The sequence below is a fragment of the Fundulus heteroclitus genome, chromosome 18 (genome assembly GCF_011125445.2).
Source record: "Fundulus heteroclitus isolate FHET01 chromosome 18, MU-UCD_Fhet_4.1, whole genome shotgun sequence".
NCBI classification, from domain to species: Eukaryota; Metazoa; Chordata; class Actinopteri; order Cyprinodontiformes; family Fundulidae; genus Fundulus; species Fundulus heteroclitus.
The window spans coordinates 11121947-11140403 of NC_046378.1; the positions used below are offsets into that span (position 1 = coordinate 11121947).

The 18457-nt window shown below is 40.3% G+C and overlaps 1 protein-coding gene across 1 annotated transcript in view; it reads right to left on the reverse strand.

Moving 5' to 3' along the window:
• LOC105915878 (mitochondrial intermediate peptidase) overlaps positions 1–18457 on the reverse strand; it is a 35550-nt gene that overhangs the window by 16312 nt on the left and 781 nt on the right. The window contains 15 exon segments of the mRNA XM_036149914.1: positions 5719–5835; positions 7287–7361; positions 7447–7556; positions 8166–8373; positions 10844–10921; positions 11060–11213; positions 12441–12493; positions 12631–12691; positions 13146–13194; positions 13320–13476; positions 14958–15140; positions 15220–15283; positions 15379–15465; positions 15568–15656; positions 18356–18457. Coding sequence (XP_036005807.1) covers positions 5719–5835; positions 7287–7361; positions 7447–7556; positions 8166–8373; positions 10844–10921; positions 11060–11213; positions 12441–12493; positions 12631–12691; positions 13146–13194; positions 13320–13476; positions 14958–15140; positions 15220–15283; positions 15379–15465; positions 15568–15656; positions 18356–18457 — 1587 coding nt within the window.

Below are 18457 nucleotides of genomic sequence, written 5' to 3' on the forward strand. Positions count from 1 at the left end.
AGAAGTGTGTAAAAAGCACAAAATCAAATCTTTTGCTGAAGCAGCATTGTCTCACCCTGATTTGTAGAAAAAAAACCACCTTGAATTTAGTCAGCGGAGGAAAAACTCTCTGCTGTTGCTACACCTGCTGATATCTCAAACTATTGCTAGTTTTCAACATTTATTTTAATTGTCTGGGGAAATTGTTAATTTGTAATGAATCACTCGTTTCCATGGGGTATAAATATGATATGGAAGGGGCCATTTTTAGTTCTCTTTAAAGCACCGTAAATCAAATAAATCAGGAAATGCATTAAGACATGTTCTATATGGCAATTATTAAAAAGTTTAAACTGATAAATAAGACTGGATGGAGACCCAAAAGATTATGGTGTTTTATGCTTTTATCCACATCTATACAAGGGGTACCACATGCTGTATCTTCCAAGCTTGTTTGAGAAAACCACAAATCCTATTAGTCTGTAGCTGCATTGCACTTCCTGAAGTGGATCAGTTTTAAAAAGACAGAGACAGGTCGTGGCTAATTTATGTCACTCTGTTTGACTTCGCCATAGCAAACATGACTAAAGTAAACTAAAAGTGGGAAACCCCGACACCAAACACGACCAGAAGACACCAAAGGATCTTCCAATTTAGTTTGTAAAGAGAAGCCGACGGGATATTAGGTCTGAAGCCGCCGAACAATGAGGGAATATCTGCTGCTAAATATGACACCAACGCCATCAACCTAAAGGGTGAAATCAAACATGACAGATGCCCATTTAGTTTTAGAAGCTTCAGGTACTATTACTTCACGCATTTAATAAAAAAAAAATGAAAGAGGAGAACGCTACCTAAAAGAAGAAAATGAATTACAGCTTACAAGGTCCTTGGATAAAAAGGACAAACGTGGAAATTCCTAAAAAGGCAGAAAGCCCCTTCCTGCTCCTTTCTTGTTGGCCCTGCGGATGCCTGAAGGGGCCCCTCGCCATATCTATAAAGGCAAGGTTTTTATGATCCGTGCTCTCTGGGGAATTCAGCTGGCAGGCATTCAAAGAGCCAGCAAGGAACATTCACTGCCACAGTTAACGCAACGATAGACTGAACGCTTTTGTGATAGAAGTTGATGTTTCTTAAGGATTTTATATTCTTGGATTACGAGCGTCGGACCGGCCAACAAAGGATTTCGATATGAGAGCACAGAAACTGGAACAAAGATGAGAGAGGGATGATATTCTTTTCTGGTTAAAGGTATTCACATGGTGCGGTGAAGCTTCTTCAGTAACTTTAATGATTTGAGAAACACAAAAAAAAGTTTATCTACAAAAAAAAAAACTTAGAAAGATTATTCTGTCACTGGGGATAGACATATTATGGTTTTATAAGAATGAACACAGCGAGATTAGTGATTTTACCAGCAGTCCCTAAATCTTTAATATACTAAATAAATAAGTTGTCATAAAACATACAGTACATAAACTCATAAAATAAGGATGTTAGAGGCACTTATTGTGAAGTTCTGGGTGGAGATGGATGCTACAAAGAAACCTCTGACCAAAGCTGATGGCAACATTTTTCACATTTAGGATCTTTCTGACTTCAATGGGACTATGATATATGCATCAGGCATAGGTCAGATACTGGTAGCATGTTTTAAACCTACTGATTCAAAGCAGGAAAAAAAGTTTCCACTGTTCTCTTCCTGCAGCTAAATGGCAAAGAGCTGTTATTTTCTCCAGCTAAAAGGCATAACAGCGCTGCTGCTGCTCCACCACCTGTTGTTACGCAGTGGCGCAAATCGAGGGCTGTAATCCTAATTTTATGTATCCGTTTATGTATTCGCTTACTGGAAAGACAGATTAAAGGGTTGCAAAGTTTCCAGTTTCCAGTTGTCATAAAGTGAAAAATGTAGGTGCCCCATGCATCCCTTTCATTAAAGCAACAATGTTTTAAAATCAACAATTAATAAGCGGAGAGCAGTTTATCCGTGAAGCAGCCGACTGCAGAGAGCCTGACTAATTAACCAGCTACTGTCAGCTTATTTCACTTATGCTACCTTAAAGCACAATGAAAAAAGGTATAAACACTATAAGCACTTAAATCTATGATGAAGTTTAACGAGTTTATGTTCCATTTCATTGCTGAAGGTTATGTTTCAAAATCATAAAAAACTTTAAAGATCGCATTATTATTATAATATTATAATATTTCAAAACCTAATAATTAGCAGCAGGAATGAATTTTGCTTTCCTCAAAGCTGCTAAGAAATGCATTTTTATTCCAGGATATAAAACTTGGAAAATCTCATACTGGCCCATACAAATTAGGTATTCTAGGCAAGGAAACACTCTAAAGTGTGTTTAAACTTGCCATCTTATAATTAATAATGGGACTTTTATTTCCCCGCACCAATCCACAAAAGAAAAAGGAAACAGGGTTTAAACCATTAACAATATTTTAACTTCTAACTACTTACACACACAGCCATATTTAGTTTCTTTCCTAATCAATAATAATTTATTTGTAAACAGTTCTTATTTGCCAAGAGGGAAATGAGAGCTTTTAGCTGACTGCAGCGTTTGCCGGCAGTATCTGTGAATACTTGAGTAAAAAGTGTCCTCAGCTATGAACCGGCTGTTTGAGAGTTTAAACCAAAGAGTTGGCTGAAAATCTCCATCTGTGGTCAAACGGCTTTGAAGATTGGTCTTCTCTGAGCGATCCGGCAGCGGGGAAAGTACTCAGGCTCTAAAGTGTCACGCTGACATGACTCTTCTGGGCTGAGGGGACTTTAATAAAAAGGGAAGAGCACTCTTGAGAGGCGTCACGGCTCACATAACGTTGTAGCGTGGAAAGGTTTGCTGTGTAGAGCATTTACACAGCAGCGTGGATCACACAGATCAGGAGGCCTGCTAAAGGCGTTTGACGTCTAATTTACATGAAATGGAAAATGCAAAGAGCATCGCGAAGGTTTTCAAACTCCTATAAACTTTTCTCATTTTGTCTCATTTCAAGAACAAACTTCAACGTCTTTTGCATTACAGATAAAAACAAAGGAGTGCATAACTGCAAAGTGGAAGGGATCCGGTTCAGTCCCTCTGAGGCCATACGCAGACAGACTGGATAAAGAGTGTTTTGACCTTTTAAGCCTTGACGCAGGTTTTTTTAAGGGAGTTTTGGTCTCGACTTGGACTGCGGCATTTAAATATGTGACTAGTTTGATATACGCCCTTCCACTGCAGCCCAAGTAAATGAGTTAGCATAGACGTTCAGGCAGCTACTCTGATTCATTTTCTCTTTGCCCTGGCTTCTCAGTTGTAGTAGAGCACCATGGTGGGTTTACAGTGGTGTCAGTGGTGTTTACAGTTTTCTGATGATAAAGTGAAACAAGTGTTGTTTAAAGCTTAGGTTAACCCTAACCCTACTTTAAACTTCTCCACAATGTCACAGCTGACCCGCCTGGTGTGTTCCTTGGTCTTCCTGCTAATCTCTTACAGACGGCCGAGGCCTTCACAGAACCGTAGTAGTTATGTTGAGATTAAATTAAACACGGACGGACTCCGTTCACTAATCAGGTGAATTCTGATGGCAACTGATTGCACCGTATGAAATCAGTTGCAGGGGTGTCAGAGTAAAGGGGTCTGAAGGCAATTATGCAACACTCGGATTTTGATTTGGAAAAATGAAATTTGAAATCCCTGTAACATTTCCCTACAACTTCACAGCGACGCTACTTTGTGTTATTCTCTCACGTAAAACGTGCCGGTAAAATACACAGAAGCTTGTGGTTGTTAGGGCTCGACGATATAGAAAAAAAGCATATCGATAAGATAGAAATCATATTGGTCGACATAGATAATTATCAACAAATTCAAAACATATATTTTAAGTGTAGCCCTGGCCATTTTATGCTGTTGCTTAGCGACCTATTATTAGATACAGAGCACACAAACGCTGAATTCAAACTCAACCCTTTATTCAGCCAACTTTTTTACCAAAACTGCAAGTTTTTAAACAAGAAAAAAAGAACGTGTGCTCTCTAAACTCTTTGAAGGGGGCGGGGCTTAGTTCCAGGGTCTGCGTTGTGATTGGTTGGGAGGATGCAATGAGTGTAAAATGAACCTTCATGGCTAAAATGCAAAAGGAAAGAAAACTATTATCCTATTGAACTTTTTATTGACACTTTTTTTCCCCCCATCATTGATATACGTCTATCGGTCAATATATATTGTTATTGAATTATCGTCCAGCCCTAGTGGTTGTATCAAGACAAAATGTGAAAAAGTGCAAGGGTATGAATGCGCACTTGTAGCATCCTTAGGAAACCTTTTACTTGATAAATAAAATAATAAAAACTCAAATAAAATGAACTGAAAGTAGGAAAAAGAACAACTACCCTACTGCTTACCTTCAGTCACGTTTTAAAGCAGTATAACCCACTTATCCTAACAATAGGTGGTGACACGTCTTAGTTTGAAATGAGCAGCCATTGAAGAGCTGTTTGCTGTTATTAAGTGTTTCCTGAAGATCCTTTAAGCAACCATCACACTATTCCCCCCACAAATGATTTTTAGACTTCTGAACTGCTCTTTGGTTTTTAATCTCTTTGCATCACAAAGGGGTGATTAGCATCAACATTTCTAAGAGATGGCATGTGGGTGACGCGTCAGCGCCATATCCTTTCTGATCCCCACTTTCAAAAGGCACAAAGCAACTGCAGGCTTTTCACTTCTTGTACGGAGATAAAAGACACGGCACGGTCTTTCCACGCTCTGCTTGTGTTTTCTTCATCACGCTACATCCCAGCTCCATAACTCCACAAAAGAGCGGGCAAGACCTGTGCTGTTGTGTAATTAGCAGGATCACGGTTGAAAATAGGAAGAAGCGCACAAAGAACGGCCAAAGAGGCGTCTCGCTCTCTGGGCCTGTGGTCAGCGTTACTCGCGGCTGATCTTCTCTCTCGGGCAGGAACCGAGGGCCGTGCGCTCTAAAACTACACATGTCAAAGGCAGCCTGATGTTTAGATCAAAAAGAAGGTGAAAAAAGCTTTACAAACAAATCAGGCTCTAAACAGTCATTACAGAGTTTAAATAAATCCGCCTTGCCTTGAGCTGACTGAGAGATGCTGCAACATGAATCAAGATCCAGCTCTGCACAAAGTTTCTCGTTGCGATTTGCAAAAGGTAAAAAAAAAAAGGACCAATCCGTCTAAAACTACCATCTGGGAAGGAGCTGCAGGCTGACTAACAAGCAGCAGCGCTGAGAGGAGAAGCGCAGGCCCGGGCGCTGACGCTACGAGGGAATATTCAGCTTTTCTGCCATCTCTATTCCTGATGGCACCCCACATAATTATAGCTCCAAGGGAATTCTGTATGAGGACCATCGCCAGCCGAGTTATGACTTTTATTTTATTCCTTTTTGCCTTTTGGCTTCGTCCCTTCACCCACAGCTGCAGAAGTGGGGAAACTGAATCGTTTTGTTTTTTTTCATTAAAATACTTCCCATAGGAGAGCTCATAGAAAGACTCGAGTGTGCTCTGTGATTTCAGCAGCGCTTTAAATGGGATTTTAATCCTTTAAACTCTGTCTGAGTACAACATAAAACGAGTCAGAAAGCAGAGAAGGAAAATCAAAAGCAAAGTAAAAAGCGTGTGTGCTCCTAGATCTATGATTAAAAACACTGATGAAAAGAATCCAAGTACCAGACATTACGAGAAAAAGGTTTAAGCTGATCGGGATGTACCGTGTTGGGTATATAAGGCAAGCCATAGAACTTCTCCTGCGTCTCCTTGAGGATTTCGGTTGTGGAGCGGTTCTGCGGTTTGCCGTGGTAGATCTGGTCCAAGGCCGCATAGAAAACCTGACAAAAACAAAAAGAGAAACCCAACAACAACAGAATCAGACATGTTAAACTGAGGGGGGAAAAAAAAGACCCCATGAGAACTCAAGGACAAGCTTAGCTGTGGCTTCAAGCTGATAAAAGCTGCCCCCTCTTTCCTTAGAGGGCTCAGGGCTCTCCCACTCAGGAATGTAAATTACCGCAGGAGCTGATTGTCAGTTTTCTGCAAGAATTTTACTCCGCAGCAAAAGTCATGCAGAATTTTTTTTTCCAACCTTCACATTTGCATGTTTTTTTTTTTTTGGCATTCTTTTAAAAAAGTAACTCCATGGCGGTTTTTCATATACTGCGCTACAATAAATCAAAGGGTTTGACCCACACCAGTGTCGTCAAGCAATGTCTGGATACAATCTGAATTATACGATTAGTTTGATTTTCTTAAAGATCTTATGCTAGCAGTGCGCGCTGTGAGCCATGTGGCTGTTTAAACACAATCACAGCACATATTTCTGTGTGCACAGCAGGCTAATACAGGCCGTGGACATCTTTAACTAACAAATCTGGATTTGTTGGTGGATTTTTTTTTTTTTTTGCCTCAACAAGTTTTTTCCCCCCACCATTTAAAAAAAAAAAAGGGGTGAAGAAAAGAGATTGTATAGGCTGTTTCTGATCCCTGTCTGTCATGTGACCTGCAATGTGAGGTGGGAGTAAAGAGCTGCAGAACCCAGATGAAACACTAGTCATTTAATTTTATGACGTTCAAACCAAACACTAAAAAGACTGAATTACATGAAAAGACACGAAACGCTTCAAGCTAAATTACCAACAAGCTATATAAAAACAGAGTAAAGATTCTAGCATTAGCCTAGTAAATTAACAAAATTCTCCTTGTGGACGCATAGTCAGCTGCAGAAGGACGTGAGTTTAATGCAGGCAGTAGCTGCGTGTCAATAAATGCCACAAATTAGTGATAAAAATTAGGAATGTTTTAGATTAGCCACTTTCAGAGAATGATAATAGTTTTCTTAACAGAGATAAAAGCGTGTTGGAGCAGCATAGAGACGTTAAACAACTGAAACTCCTTTTGGGACGAGGCATCAATAAGTATTAAGAAAAAACAGATATGGCAGCATTGTGAACATCGGTAGAGTAAAACAGTCATTAATTATTAATTAGTCATTATTAATGACAAGAATGTGATACAGAGTGAAAATAGTGCTTTTGGGCTTGATTTTACCATTAATGTAGAATCGGATGGGAAATGTTTCACCTTTAACAACTCCGATCTGTATCATGGACAAAATAAGTCTGGATAGGGACGCACCTACAGAATTAGCATCACTAAATTAAAAATCAGTTTAGTGGAAACTAACAAAAAATAAATAAATAAATCATGTAGCAACCTTGAGAAAAAGACTGAAAAAGTTGAAATGAACACTTCCAGCTACACTTCCAGCGGTGGGCGATTTTACCTGCAGCTGGGTGTCTGCCGCTCCGCACACCTTCTTGGACTCACACAGGCGAGCCACCATGCTTTCAGGCAGAGGCTGACGAAACACGGACAGAGTAAACAGGTCAACAGGTCCATTCTTCAAAAGCATCATGCTTTTCCCTTTGCTGTGTCAGTCGTACCTGTCCGGTCTCATAATGACGGGCGAACTGGCTGATTACCCGATAGTCTGTGGCAAAGTACTCCATGAGGATGGAGGGCACCTCAGCGAAATCAGTCGCACACCTGGTTCCTTCAAGAGCAACAGGGAAAAGGTGAGAGCTCTGGCTTGTTACGAGCAAAGGTGAAAGGTGCAAAATAAGGGAGAAAGGTGTAGATAAAAGTTAGAAATCGTGCAGATTTTATGAACAGCTCAGGTCTCGGAGACATGCTTGAACACGTTTAAACAAGGCAGCCACTAAAGCAGCAACTACCAGTTCAGTTAATATTATTCCTCGGCTAATGATCTCAATTACTTGGCATTTATCATTTCAGACATTGGAAATGGTGTCGAGCGTCATGTTACTCTTCCCTCGGGGCTTATACTCGATCCGATTTAGTTTCCATTTTAAATTCACCAGAGTGTTCTAAAAAAAAAAAAAAAAAAAAAAGACCCTTCAGGTCAAACAACGTAATTCTAGCTCGTGACATTTGGGACGACACACAGTCGTCACTTACAGACTGGGAGCTCATGAAGCTCATAAAATGCTCAAACAGGGATCACCTTCTGTTCAGGCGGCTTGTTATTACTTCACTAAACCCTGTCTCACTTTCCAAAGTAGACTTTAGTTGAAATAAGCCCTCTAAGCTTAGCGCGGCTACGGTTTTGCTCAGGCGGCGTGCGCGTCCACTCCCGCTGCACCTGTCACGTGTTGGTAGCGGGTCCTGCCCAGCATGGAGTGCATGGCGTGGCCCATCTCGTGGAAGAGGTTCTCCATCATGCCTGGGGTGAGCAGGGTGGGCGCGCTCTTGGTGGGGTGGGGGAGGCTCAGCATCAGCACCACAACCGGCAGCTGGTACTGGTCGGTTTCCTGGCACCAGCGCCCCCCCTGGATGGTGAAGTGACAGTCCTGGAAAGACGAGCATAAAGTCTTAGTCAGTACATCAGAAGATTAGGGCACAGGTTATTTGTTTCAGTAACTCAAGTGAGGCATTATATGGATTATTTACACACAGACCGACGTTTTCAAGCCTTTATTTCTGTTAATTATTGTGACTTTCTGCTTACAGCTGATGAAGATAGGACATTTAAGATAAGAATATTAGATCAGACCAATAAAGAAAAAACACTTGAAATACAGAAATGTTGGCTTAGTGAAAAACATGTTTCATATCTGCTTAAAGGTCGTTTTTAAAAGATCATTTTGAGTCTCATCCAAACATTCTTATTAAATATGACTATAAAGTGACTATTAGTAAGACTTCTGCACATATATGACCTAAATTTCTACCTAATGTTCATCTAAGACCTAAACATTTATTCAAAAATATCCTACATTGAAACAAAAATATAAAAGAGAGCTTATTTGTTTTTATTAAAGATCTACCAATATTATATTTCCAATTAAAGAAAAAAAATGAGCCTCTATTCTGAAGCTGAGGCTGATCTTTGCAATGAACAGAAAGACCATTGGGTTTTTCCTTAGATAACTTTGTTGTGAATATTAACAGCCCGTTTTTGGAGGTGTAACAATATACAAAACAGAAGAAGTATCTGATCACTGTTGTTGGAAAGAACACCAGAGGAAAACCAAGGAGTTCAGTAACCAATCCAAGAGCAGAGTGTCTGAGAAGTTACAAAGCTGAAACTCTGAGCAACTAGAGGCCCTTCCTGTATCGGCTTTGCTTTCAAAAGGTCACCCCAACAACAAGGATGTGGCTGGAAGAGCTCCAAAGAGTCAGAGCTCCTCAGGGCTGCAGCTTGATAAATATCCCGTCAAGTGAGACCAAACTGAGCCTCAAGGGCCAGCTCCTAGTGCCACAGCTTTCCTTTCAACAGAATAATCATTTAAAAATGAAACATAGTTCAAATGTGTAGACATCCTGTCTGATCTCTCAGCTCCACTTCTCTTTGAAGCAGTTTTCCACCTCTAAAACCATCTTCCATACATATCTTTAAAGGGTAACTCACCCCCAAATAATTTTTTTTTTGCCAATAAACTGTTAACATGCTTGTCTTATAGTACTGTCTACATATTTTGGTAATTATTTAGAAATATTTGTGCATAATCATTGAAATCCTGCTTTTGTGTCTAAAATCGCTAGTGTGGCGCCTCCTAGAGTTAAACGGCGGTCTTGCAGTAAATTTCAAATCCATATTTCTTTCTGTTGCTGTGACGTAATTTGGAGAGAGTGACGTCAGTAAAGCAACTCTATCTTAAAAACAAAAAAAAACAATAAAAAAAAAAAAAAACACAGCTTCTTCCATCTTGTGCCCCCATAGCGAGCACTGTTGCCCTTTTCAAACCCTCGAGCGACTTTTTTCTTAAAAAAAGCGACTAGAAACAAATCTACCAACTTTTTATGTGTTATTGCCGAATTTAGGCAAAAGCAACCAATTGTCCTGCCGTTAGTGTCTTAAGGCAGCCAGGAAGGGACTGGTGTGAGACCACGGTGAAGATGGTTTTGGGAGCAAAGAGAAGATCAACCATGCTTTGTGTTCACATTACAAATGCACAAAAATGGTGGTGATCCCACCTGGATTACAAAGTGGGGAATAAATATGATAATATATAACTGGACCGAACCGTGGTGTAACTACCAGCATAACTCTGCTCACTCTCCATAATTCAATATGGCAAATCAAGCGTGTGGCTGCTTCCCCATCTCATCCCCACTTTGATGGACTTTTTCAAATTTGTCTGAGGGCAGAAATATGCTTTTACAAGGGGGTGAGTTACATGTTTCCAGTATTTCAAGACAAATCTATCGTGTCTGACCAGCAGCAAAAAATAACCACGTAGTTATAGATGCTGATAAGACCAAAGGAAATACTTAAACAGAACATTAATGCAACGGTGTCCGTCACAGAAGCAAAACGCAAGATTTTCACTGTGCTTTTCCTCAGATAAACACAGACGCTGCTGTTTAATCATACCACCAATCACCAATCTAAGATGCCAACGTCAGGTAAGGATGTCAACTTTAAACATTTTCTTTGTTTTAAACAACTAAACCCCTCCTCTCTCACACACCACGTGTCGTTGCCTCTGCTCCTAAGTTAATAATTACTAACTGCTAGTGCCAGGAGGGATAAAAACTCATTTTAAATAGCGTTTTTAAATGTTCCCATTTTAATACAAGTCTTAAAGAGAAAGTTTAATCGTACAACATTCATTGCTGAAGAAGCTTTACTTAAAACTCTATTTGATGGTTGGCTACAAATTCTGATTGGTGCATTCTGTGCTAATATGTAACCCATTAAATCCATTTTAGACTTAATATGGACACAGGAAAATACACAACACTTTTGGTTATTTTATAAAGAGGAAAGGCACAAATTGTAGTGATAAAATATGCTGGGTTGGTGTGTTTACTCGCCTGGTGAGGTTTATCTCGTCTGTGGAAAAAGTCACAGTAGATATGTCCCAATAATCCTTCAGTTTCATGCACCACAGCCTAGAAACACACACACACAGACTTCATCATAATCACAGCACGACCTGTACGTAGCAAAAGCCGACCTCTAAACAACAAAAAGGGCGATTTAAAAAGGAGCCCATGACATGCCCCATCACCACAGAAGATTTCAATCACCAGTTTGCGGACGTCCTCGCTCCACACTTCTCCAGCGCCGGGCTGTTCCGACATGAGGGAGACGCCGTACAGCCGGGAGAAAAGGTTGTTCAAACCCTCCATGCAAGCACCGAGAGACAGGTAGGGACTGTACAGGCTCGGCTCAATGTTGTACCTGGACAGAGCAAAAGGGAAATCTGTTAACTGAAAAGGGAGAAAACAATATAATTTAAATAATCCTCATCCAAACGTAAGGCAGATTGTGCCACACTTATGCGACACCTATCTAGTAACCTTATGGATTAAGAGCTAATCCACAGCTTCACTCATGTGTGTGCATTTCCTCCCAAAAATAAACACAAATGTGATGCATATTATTAGGCATATCAACTTATTTTCCAGCATTGTCAGACAACTATATTAACTATAAATTAAAAGTGAAAGTAACTCATTGTTTAAAACGGCACCTAATGTTGTATAAGTGTTGGACAAAGCTACAAGATGTGCAGGCCTCGTGGATGATGGAGGGGTTTCCCTTAATATTGATAAATCTTTCCCAACAAGGGATATCAGATAAACACCACTAACCCAAAATGGTTGTTTCCTCTTAAAATTGCATTTGCAAAATGGCAAAAATGAATTGCTCAGGCCTAAATGTTGTATCACACATAAACTCTGGGGCAGGGGTCGCACAAGTCCAGTCCTCCAGAGCTACTGTCCTGCAACGTTTAGAATCCCTTCACAGCACGCTCAAATAATTGGCTCACTGCAAGGCCGCTGCAGAGCTGCAGGACACTGGTGAGTGAATTCAGCCAGTAGGTTGGGGCGCGATGGACGTGCATCTAGACGTGCATCTACGGTAAAAGCTGTAGGACACTAGCTCTCAAGGCGCCTTTGCTCTAGGGCACCAGAAGTATTACAAATAATAAAAAAGTAAAGACTTCAACTGAAAAAGTCAAGCAGAAATTACAGCAATGCTTCAAGGAAATGCATTTTAAAATAATTATTTGGAGTGCCATTAAATGTGGAACCAGTGATTATGCTAAAAACTATTTTTCTTAACTTTAGTTTTTTTTCAGTGTGTGATAAATAATGCTACTGCAATATTCATTTAAGGCCTTTACGTAGCAGCGTGTTATGATAAAAAGCAACGATACATAAAAAAATGAAAGAAATTCTTTTAGGTTTTTCCTAAGCAGAAGATGGAGACAGGACCGAAGCAGCTCCCATGCTTCTCCCATATCACCCTTTGTAACAAGTGACACCTGAGGCACAGTTTGGTTGGGCCGGCCCAGAGAATAGAAATATGACCGTCAAAGCTCATCACGAAAAAAAATAATACAGCTCAACCTGTGATGTTTATTAAATGACAACGGGCTGGAAAACAAGTTAAGGTTTCCACCTTTCAGCACGCAGGACACCGCTGAGGAACGGATGATCCCAGGGCATTACCTCCTGTGGGAAAAAAATATGAGATCGTTACTGAAGCTTGAACTAATGTGCAAGAATAAAAGTATCACAGTGGCAGCGTGTAGAACAGGAACACAGTCTTTCCTTATGATGAGAAGAAAAAAAAAGAAAAAAACACCCACAGCATTACGAGGGTTGAGCCTCTTCTTCATGTCTCTCATCATCCGAAAATCTTTTTCTGTTCTGGGAGATAAAAAAAAAAAGATAAAAGTAACAAGTTATGAGCTAACTGTCTGCAGGCATTAATTCCTGGCTGTACGCGCCTCTTTCTGCACAGGGTCAATGGGGGCCAGAGCCTATCCCAGCATGCATTTGGCTGAAGGCAGGGGAACACCCTGGACAGCTTGCCAGGCTAACAAGCTCACATCATTCCTGTGGGTAATTTAGAGCTCTCTGGTCCACCTGACGTGCACGTCTTAGGACTGTTTGAGAAATTCGCCGTGCACAGCGTACACTTGCATAAAAGAGGGAAAACGAAAAGCCAGAGGCTTTTGAGGATAATTAAATCTGTTTGTAAAGGTTTTCAATGCATAAAGGACCTTAAAGAACACTCAGAGTTATTGTAACTTATCAAGGTCAATGTTAAATGTTTAAAAGATACAAAGTAGCAACAAAAACACTGAAAAGAGAGCCATACCTGTGTGACAGTTTGTCTGTTAACAACCGGAGAAAGCTCATCACCGTTTCTACAAAAAGGTGAGAAGGATAAAGTCTAAACCTTCTGTGCTGGTGCTCCATTTAACTCAAATGTTTTGCTTTTTTTTTGTTTTAGTTTTCTACAGCTGGCTGGTTAATTCTTTAAGCGGGTTACCTGGATTTTTGGCCATGGTTCCCTTCAGCGCCCTGTGTCCGTAGGAGTCATAGCCGACCAGTTTGGCCAGCTTATACCTGCACTTCAGCAGCTCCTCCAGACACTCCATCAGGTCGGCGTTGGGATACAGGTAGATCCTGTACGCGATCTCTCGTAGCTGGGCGGTGGACACACAACCAAGCAGAATATACGAAAAGCTCCAAAATCAGCAAGTCTATAAAAGGTTGGGTTAGCATTTTCTTCAGTGCACTTTTTACATTTTATTTTTGTATGCGCAAATAAATTCATCACATCCTTGATGTGATATACAAGTATACATCCAAAATTCAAATAACATGGAAAATTATAATTTCCAATATAATGTTGTTATAATCTACATTCTTTTTACCCCACTCATTTAGGGAAGTTAAGTCCTTGTAAATTACTGATTCATTACACACAGACTGAAATATTCAAGCCTTTATTTGTTGTAATTTTGAGGATTATGGCTAACATAATGAAAATCCAAAATCAAGCGTCTCAGAAAAGTAGAATATTGTAAAGGATCGTTGAAAAAGGATATTTTAAAGAGAAATATAAGGATTCTGAAAAGAGTTTATATGCACTCAACACCTTTTGCATGAATTAGTGCAATGTGGCATCGGGGTGATCAGCCTATGGTTCTGCTGTGGTGCAATGGAAGCCCTTTATATGGAAGGGAGCATGAGGCGCTCTACATTTTCCTGGTCGGTGGCTCTGTTGACTGAACTTCAGAAAGCAGAGTGGACCAATACAAGCAGATGACATGGCACCCCAAACTATCACTGACTGTGGACATTTCACACTGGACTTCATTCTAGGCACTCTTCACTCTTCCTCCAGACTTTGGGACCTTAATTTCCAAATAAAACGCAAACTTATCTGAAAAGAGAACTATGGACCACTGAGCTACAACCCGGTATTTTTCCTCTTTCACCCATGTAAGACGGTTTTGACTTTATCTCTGGTCTCTTGTTCCTCTTGCTGCTGTACCTTTTCCTGACACACTTTTTCCTTCCACTCAACTTTCTATGACTCTGCTTGGATACAGCAGTCTGAGGCTCAAGAAACCTTAGAAGGTATCTTGAGTCAGTTAGCTGATTACACTGTGACAACACGAGGCTCCAGTATTAAATTTTTTCACAATATTCAAATTCATTCTTTCAAATCTGAGACACTGAAGTTTGGGTTGAAAGTTATCTGTAAGCCACAATCATCAAAATTACAAGAAATACAGGCCATTTCAGAAAGTTTCACTTTCTGAAATGTGGAAATGTGGAAGTTTCACTTTCTGAAATGAGTGAAAATAAAAAACTTAATGATGTTGAAGCATTTTTTGATGTACCTATATGAGAACTAAAGTTGCACCCCTTAGAAAAACAGCACTGCCAAAACCATTCCTAAGTCGACAAAATGTTTTAGCCAGACAAAAATATATTTTAAAAAAAATCAATCTTTTCAAAAAAATGCATAATCTCATGATACATTTCATATCATAAAAGGACTACCAATATCTAGAACATCACATGAACTCAGCCTAGCTCTTGTCTAAAATGTGACACGGGCGCCACCTGTTGAACGATGAGGGAAATGCATGAGTGCTTCAGACCATAAACGTACCAAGTCATCGGGGGAATCTGCATGTAATCCTCCAATCTGAATGAAGCTTCCCTCGCTTGCAAAGTGGACCTGGAGGTGTTGGGGAATCGCAGACTTGGCGATTCTGTTGGGCACATGGGAGCCAATCAGAAACTCGTTATTCAGATCCAGGAGCTTAACGTGAAGAGCGACGGCCTCTTTCCTCTGCAGGAAAACACAGAAGAAACAAGTGCTGTTAACTGCATAAGCCTGTCAATTAAAGTACACATTGGCAAATACTCACCAGTTTATCATCCAGATGAATTCCACTGATTTCAAAGTCAAACATGAATAACTCTGCCACGCGCCTACGAAGAAAAACCAATAAGTGAATCTTGACCACTGCTGGATATTCCCCCCCTTACGACAAAGCCAAAAACTAATTATTATTAATTAAATGTACTTTGTGTCTGGGTCCAGCTCTGCCGCAACTTTTGGGTTGTCCAGTAAATTCTTCAGGCTCTTGCATAACTCAACATTAGTGTTCAGCCTGCAACATAAAACCAGTAATATGCGTATAGGATTTTTTTTCTTTAACAACTGAGCGGCTCTGCGTTGATGCGAGCCGCTTAACTTTGTAAAGGCTTCTCACTTCTCCACGACCGTGCCGATCTCTACGCAGGTCCTCTCTGCAGCTTCACGGTACGCCGGGTCTGGATGGGCCACTTTTATAAAGTCTGCCTGCAAAACACAGGGGACAGAGAAGTGTTTTAAGTAAGCAGCAGAAGAGACACGCTTTACTCTCCAGGTGTTTTCATTTGCTGGAGCCGACTGGTTTCTCTGATGCAAGCACCGAAACAAACACAAGTTGATCCTGAACACAAATAAAAGCAAGAAACATGGAGGGTGGAAAAAAATAATAAAGGCAGGGGGGACAACCGTTTTACCAGCTTACGCTGACTCAATGAGTCACTTTTGGTTTTAGAGCACCACATGGTGTAGAAAGGTCCTGATATAACGTTCTAAACCTTGCAATGCTGGTAATAGTGTTGGCATGCTCTGCTGTGGCAGCCGTGTGCGTTCAGCCATCGCTCAATTAAACTCTGGATAAGATTTTAGATCACTCCAAACAACTCACGTTCACTTTATAGCGCTTAGTTTCTTTTATTTTTACTACAAAGGACAAAGTAATGCTGCTCTTGAAATCTCATTCTATAAAATTTGTTTGTTCTTTATTTGATTTAAATTAGAATACAGTCTGACCTTTTTTTAAACAACCAATATGTTAGAGGATTTTAGCAGCAGGCAGAATAATTTTTGCCTGTGTTAAGTAAAAGCTGATAGATCATGTTAAACTGTTATTATTATTATTATTATTATTATTATTATTATTATTATTATTATTATTATTATTATTGATACTGAAATATCATCAAACTAGGGTCCTTTTTCTCAAGGATTTTAAACAATAAAAATAGTCTCCATTACAAAAACAAACTATATGGAGAAGTTAATCCTAAAAACAAGACACTTTTTTCACATGATTTTATATATTATTGATTGAAACTATAGTATTTTTACTAAAGGTTATTATATTGTAGTATTAGAGAGCCCAGCAAAAGGTGGCCAGTGGGGCGACAGCCACCCCTATACCACCGGCAGACCCACCACTGGTCTTCGCAGGTCTGTGTCACTTTTTCTATAAACGTACCAACACTATAAGAAAATTATTCAATTATGTTACAATTTTTGGTTTTGATGAGAAACTCCAACATCATCAGTTGACCTTTGAAAACTTTGTTGGAGCCACCCTCGTTAAGAATCTTACACCAACCTATGCTTACTGCTGGATAAAAGGTGCTTCATCCTTTGAGTCCAACAGATATCTCAAGTATGCCAGACCTAAACACAGCTGCCGATTTTAACACAAGGCTGGTATGCTTGGATTCTTCTCTCCACAGCCAAAAATCACCTTTCTTCCCCTAAATTTCAGCCATGACTGCAGGCCTCATGAAATCCTTTTGAGCGTCTGGTGTTGAAGCATCTAAAGGAGATCACAGGACCCCTGCTGGACCCCCTACAGTTTGCTGGCAACGGGTCGGCAGATGATTTCATCCTGTCCTACCTGGACCGCCCAGGGAGGCACGCCTTCAACTCGGCCTTCAGCGCCTCCAACACAGACGTCCTCCAGGAAAATCTCAACCCGCTCACAGTAGCAGCCTCCATCCGTCAGAGGATCACCAGCCTCCGGACTGACGGCAGCAGCAGGTGACGCTGAGGAGCATCTACTCATTCTTAACACTCTCTACGTACACAGATGACTGCACCTCAGTGGACCAGACTGCGAAGCTCTTCAAGTTTGCAGATGACACCACGGTCATCGGTCTGATCCGGGACAACAACGCTACATACAGACAGTAGTTGGATCTGCCGGTCTACTGGTATGGTCAGAACCACCCAGAGCTCACCAGCCGCCACGGAGACATTATCTTCCCCCAGGCTGTCAGTCCGACGAACATTTAACAATTTAAACATATCTATTATATTGCTTAGACCAGGCATGTCCAAAGTGCGGCCTGGGAGCCATTTGTGGCCCCTGTACTGATTCTGGCTGCCCCCCCCCCCACTGCATTTCAAGAAAGCTGTGGTCCACCAGCACAGGTGGCTGATGCAGATTTAAGATCTTAGTTTTTAATTAGGGCAGAATTATTACAGAAGAGTTAAAATCCTTCAATTGAAAATGTTACGTACAACACAATGTATTCATCTTTTAGTAAACACACTTTTGACATTCTCTTTAATTTCATAGTAACATCTATCCAATGACATTTAATTACTCAAATGCATACTTTGGTGCGTTAAAATCTGCTTTCAATTCATTAATTAAAATTCAACAAACAACTGACCCAAATACTGCTCTTATATTGCAAGACCAAAAAGAGTTCAGTTTATTATTGCTAAAGAGTCAAATTAAATTATTCAAAATAATTTGCAAACTGGATGACCATCTTTTAATGCAACACATGAGCTTTGGTGATTTACACATTCATTTCCTACACAAAATCTAGCTTATTTATTCAAGTGATCATGTTTTGTAGAGTAGGTAAATAATTAATTGTTTTTTGGATTTTTTTTTTTTTCCTTGTTAATTTTTTGGCCCTCGAGTTCCTTTGACTTGACAATTTTGGCCCATGTACTGAAAAGTTTGGCTTTGATGCACCAAGCCGACCATGTTTTTTTCTGTTGTAAAAACACAGCATATATACATATTTACAAAAATATTTTTATTTCCTTTTTTTTATGAATACTTAAAATTACTATATCGAGAGAGCACAGTGGTAACCGAAGTCTTGTGTGCACAAACTTGGAGGGTAAAGCTGATTTGAATTCCATCTTAAAGCTTGTTGCAGATAAATATGTGATTTGGAAGGCCAACTCACCAGATCAGCCACTTTGCACAACCCATCTGAGAGCTGGTCGAAGCACTCGACGGTCTCCACACCTGGAGGGCAGGAGCAGGCTTTGTGCAGCAGCACTTCAGT